Source organism: Anopheles darlingi, chromosome 2, assembly GCF_943734745.1.
Source record: "Anopheles darlingi chromosome 2, idAnoDarlMG_H_01, whole genome shotgun sequence".
Taxonomy (NCBI): domain Eukaryota; kingdom Metazoa; phylum Arthropoda; class Insecta; order Diptera; family Culicidae; genus Anopheles; species Anopheles darlingi.
In genome coordinates this window covers 30,219,403-30,224,402 of record NC_064874.1, presented here as the reverse complement: position 1 = coordinate 30,224,402, position 5,000 = coordinate 30,219,403, and the positions used below count along the sequence as shown (strand labels likewise).

Genomic DNA, 5,000 nt, shown 5'->3' with positions numbered 1-5,000 from the left:
TTACCGCTTCCTCGTCCTATCTTCCGTGTTCAACAAGTACAGCCTTGACCGCCCCGGATTCGAGAAGCTGTACCGCAAGTTTAGCGACAAAGCCTGGGCCGATGCCATCGATTTGATCAAATACCAGAGCCGCCGTGGATCCTTTGGTTACCTGGTCAATCCGAAATCGAGCGAACAGGTATCGAACGAGCAGGCTAAGATCCTGAGCCGACCTGGAAACTACAGTACCGTGTTGGACGTCAATGAGCTCAGCTCCCTGCAGTTCGCCCTGGAGTACGAGAAGGCGTTGGCCCAGGAAGCGCACGCCATCCATCGCAAGGTTTCGCATGCGGCACACAAGGCCGGCGGTGGCGACTACTATCACTACGATCCGGATGCAGCCCACTACTTGGACGAAAACATTATCGAGTACCAGTCGGGCACCGTGCGTGATCTTGCTGGGTACATCCACAATCTGAAGCACTTCTCAAGAAACTCGCAAGGTGCAAGCGATCTGGGAGTGCATCTGTTTGACGAATTCCTGGCCAAGGCTGAGTAAAAGCTCGGGTAGCTCTGCTAGCCTAAAGTAAAATAAATGCATAGCGTTTCATGAAATTCCCACTCTGTAGCGCAATGTTGCATTCAAATAAATCCATTGTATTTTTGTGATCTAGTGAGGATAGTGGTGTGATTGGTCAAGAATGAGCTATTGAAATAAAGAATCCAGCTCGGAACAGGTACACAACACTATCGTGTCTTTGCTTGTTCGACGAATATGCGGTTCAGTTTAATCGCATTTGATTGCAGTCTACAGGATCCGAACGCCTCTAAAGTCGTGCATTGCACGTTATCAGTCATTTGCCTTTCGTCGGTGGTTAGTGAAGTGCATTCTTGTCGATATTGTAATCTCATTCACACCATCACGCGAGAGATTATAGTTAAAGGTTTGGTGATTCTACTAAACCTTACAAATCCTGCAATCTTTGCGATTAGAATGCATGTTTTCGCATCACCTTGATCACATGACAAGGAAATAATTTCAATAAACCCAACTATACAGACAACCATGCAGGCGATTTTATGCATGTGGTGGTGTGTGCCCGACAATGCCATGAAACCACATGGTTGTGTGCAGCAAGAACTCAACCATTTCATGGTTTTTTCCACGACGTCATGCTAGAGCCATCGTGATGATTATTTTCATCATACTGCTTCGAGAGAAGATTCTACTAACTGAAGCAGAATGTTCTAGAAACAATATTTTCCAAGAATTGTTGGGACTGTACACTTGTTCATTTCACGACTTTATTTTATTGATTCGATAGAAGATTAATTTTAAAAATATTAATCATGGGTTATGAGTCAAATGTAGTCAATGCATGCGAACTGAAAACCGCGGTTGTTCGCTTATCTGTGCTGGTATGAACCATGGTTTTATCAAGTGCGTAGTAACCAACCATTTCTTTGTCATAGGCGAGAGGAAACCATGACTCGATCAGGCGATTGGTGCATGATGGTTCGCGGTCGGATGGTAGAGGGCAAGGGTAAAATGGTGGATGGTTTTCAGATGGGATCGTGTGCAAACCACTCACCAACCACTGAGTGCCCTATCCGGATGGTTGAGTGGATGGTTTTGAAAGTGTGTGCGTGCGATTGGCGCATTTGCCGTATCATGGCTCTTTAAAGCAAACAAGGCGTATTTCTCTTATCTCGATCATAGACCGCAAAATATGGTATGGATGGACAAAATAGACATCATTGGACAGACAACGACACACGTTTATTTCTGTATAAATAGCTGTCGACACATTAAGCGATCCTTCGCGCTATGACATGCAGTACGAGTCTTCGCGGTTGGATAAAATAACTACTTTTATATCTTTTCATCAACCACAATATGTCTTTTTTGAATAAGAAGCTATGGCAGCAAATAACCATAGCCCATTTTAATGTCATCTTTTGTTTGCTGTGTCGCGTTACAAACCAATAATCTACTTTGCAGTTATTAGTGTATGCTTTAGAGCGCATTTAGTTTTCATTAAACCGTAACATAAGTATGTATATTTATATCCTAACCATTAATCTCAGATACTCCGTCATGGAAGAATGCTCTGTCCAGGTTGACTTTATGCTTTTTAGCTCTACATCGTCAAAGCTTTCCAAGTATAGTGGAATTTAACAAAGAGTTGCTAGAAGCGCGTATATTCTAAGCACTTGAGATCATGTACCTTTTTACTTTATTGTCAATAAGAAAGCGATATCGATCGAGACTGATAACTCCACCTTTGCTATTGGGGATGCATCGGAATCAGAAATAACGTTTATGAACATCATTGACATTCTAGTATAGTTGGTAAAAGTGGTGTCATTTCTATGATTTGTTCAAATTTTGGTTCGAACAAATGGTCTAGAAATGTCCAACAAGTGCTACAAAATCAAATTGTATACTAGGTTGTAAAGTATGAAATGGAACAGAACATGTACACAATTGAATCAATTGTTGCTTTCCTTTCTTTGTTTAATAAAACTATACACAAATCTTGGCGTTCTAAAGATAGCCTGTACGGAATCGAATTTAATCAATAAAACATTGCATTGATAAAAAAAATAGCTGAGAGCAAGGTTTTGCTAGTAATTCGAACAGCGGGGCTATAATGGTTCTTTGATAATCCGTTTTAAGGAGCTATATGATTTGTTGTAATGTAATTGTTACGTCTAGTTACATCAGATATTCCCCGTCTTGTGTTTTAACCAAAATTTCGTCACACAAAACACTCATGACGTCGTGTGCGATTGAAATAAATAACACGACGTTTGCTGCATTTCATACCTTACAACTTAATAATTCATACGATGCATGTAATCAATTAATAACATTGTATTCTCTAATATACAGGGTAAATAAATATTAGGTCGTCCAGGTTCGGTTGGTAATACAATCAACAATATAATCAGATGTACTAGAAGCTCCTAAAGCGGTGTAGTGAGTATTTTGTAATCAAATCGGTTATTGTTGGTATGTGTGACTGGATCACAGGGTGGTTCGGTAAGTTTCCAGTGTCCCGCATCATCACCGGTACTAGTATCTGGCGTCTCCTTTTCCATAACAGCCATACTGCAATAAGGAACTTTTTGCATGATCCTTGCCATTTCACTGGTCGACCGCAGCTTTTCGCCAACAATAAAACGAGTGCAGGTGTCAAGAGTAGTGGCATGTCCAACAATTAGAATGTTTCCTTCTGTAATCAATAAAACGTGCCCGTAAGTAATAGTTTGCATTTCGCACGATTATTTTCCCCTACTTGTACCTGGTGTGCTGTTGATAATTTTTTCTGCAGTAGACGAGTTGCGAAGATAGAATTCGTCCAGCTTTTCTTGCGAGCACTCTTTCAGATGTTCTACACTGGTTATCGGCACATATTCTGTTGCAATGTTGTAATCGGCAGCGGTTAATTCCTCCCTGGACAGCCACTCGGGAAATCCATCTTGATACCATGCCAACCACTCAAATAGGCCGGGTTCAATGCGAATTGACAGTGAACCTTTTAAGCCCAAACCTTCCAGGACTGAAGTGGCAGTTTGAATGCACCGGAACGATGGCGAGCTGTACACCGTATCGATTTCAACACCGGCATCCTTCATGCCTTCTCCAACTAGCCGTGCCTGATACCGCCCTACGTTAGTAAGTGGCGAGTCTCTCTGCCAGAGAGTTGGTTTTCTGAAAGATTAAGAGGAATATGTTAAAATCTTCAGGAACTGTAGTCTATGATGAACACAAGACGCTTACCGTGCAGGCAATATTTTTGGCATGTTGAGATCTTTGCGTATGTAGTTTCCTGCTTCGTCGAAACAATACGGTACCCACGTACCGAAAGTGAAATCAATACGCTCGCCATGACGCATTACATACACTTTGCGATTTCCGGCACTCTGTTTAATGGATGCTTCGGAACGAGTTGAGCCATCCCCAGGAATCACCTGCATCGTGGTTCGCTTTTTCACCAGCTCATGAAGTTTCTCTAACGGGACATCATCCAGATTTTTCGCACTGCCGAACATTTTGTCTCTTCCTAGATCTTTGGCGGGAATTTCCGTCTGAGGTTCTGCGCTCAACGCTGCGTTTATCGCCGATGCCTGCTCGCCTTCTGATTCTCCGTGGCCTATGGAGACTGAAGCAGTTCGGTCAATCAGCGTGGATTGGGTTTTATTACGAAGGAGGGGGACGCATAGTATCACATTTCTACCGTCACATACATGCGACCTGTTGTACAAACACCTTATCTTATCTTTAGCTACGTCAATTCTATGGTGGTGTTTGTTCAAGACGCGCAGTCAATTCTTATTGAATCACGATGATGACCAATTATTGACCTAACGTGACTAGTAGAAATACACCCCCAGGGGCTAAATGGATTTGATATAAGTCGACCAGGAAAATTGTGAAATTAGAAAATATAGTAAGAGAATTCTGAACAAATGATAAACGTTCCTCGTGCGAAAAATGGAATGATGTTTGTTTTTTGCACATTACACAACAGAACGGATTAGCTATACAGTTTGTAGATAATATGACCATTTAGCAATGATATATTCAGTAGAGCTTATGTTTTAAAAGGTTATTTGAAATGCATTGCATTGTATCGAAATTGATAGTGGACTCACTTGTTTCTTGCGACGTCACATCATTAACGACTGATCCTAGGTTTTGCGATGCAGACGGTTCAATACACGCCCCATCGACAGTGTCTAAGGCATCTTCAATTGCTTTCACATCGCACAGGGGTACGGTGCGATGCATCGTCCAAGCATCCGATTCGGCCGTACGCTCTGTGTAGTTTTCCGGCAAGTAGCCATTGGTACCGGTTAGCCAAGACATACCCTCAACCCAACCATCAGAGGAGGCTTGAATCGCTTCAGGGTTCAAATAGATATAGTCACCGATGCGCAGCTCCAGTTCGTCCGGTTCTCGGGGCGTGTGCGGATAGAGCACCTTGTGTACTTGCTTGGAGGCAAGCCGCGGA

General features: G+C 42.5%; 2 protein-coding genes across 4 annotated transcripts in view; one reads left to right on the top strand and one right to left on the bottom strand.

Annotated features, from left to right (window-relative positions):
• Positions 1 to 726, top strand: part of LOC125949770 (soma ferritin) — a 1,235-nt gene extending 509 nt beyond the window's left edge. Inside the window, exon 2 of the mRNA XM_049677102.1 lies at positions 1 to 726. This exon is cut by the window's left edge and continues 97 nt beyond it. Coding sequence (XP_049533059.1) covers positions 1 to 538 — 538 coding nt within the window. The 3' untranslated portion in view covers positions 539 to 726.
• Positions 727 to 1,580: 854 nt separating this feature from the next.
• The window catches only part of LOC125949720 (protein UBASH3A homolog), a 5,163-nt gene continuing 1,743 nt past the window's right edge, over positions 1,581 to 5,000 (bottom strand). For all 3 annotated transcript variants that reach the window (XM_049677029.1, XM_049677030.1, XM_049677031.1), the window contains 4 exons: positions 4,642 to 5,000; positions 3,767 to 4,148; positions 3,288 to 3,697; positions 1,581 to 3,218 (listed from right to left, as the gene is read on the bottom strand). The exon at positions 4,642 to 5,000 is cut by the window's right edge and continues 151 nt beyond it. In XM_049677029.1, coding sequence (XP_049532986.1) covers positions 2,950 to 3,218; positions 3,288 to 3,697; positions 3,767 to 4,148; positions 4,642 to 5,000 — 1,420 coding nt within the window. In that variant the 3' untranslated portion in view covers positions 1,581 to 2,949. The remainder of the gene's footprint in view (positions 3,219 to 3,287; positions 3,698 to 3,766; positions 4,149 to 4,641) is intronic.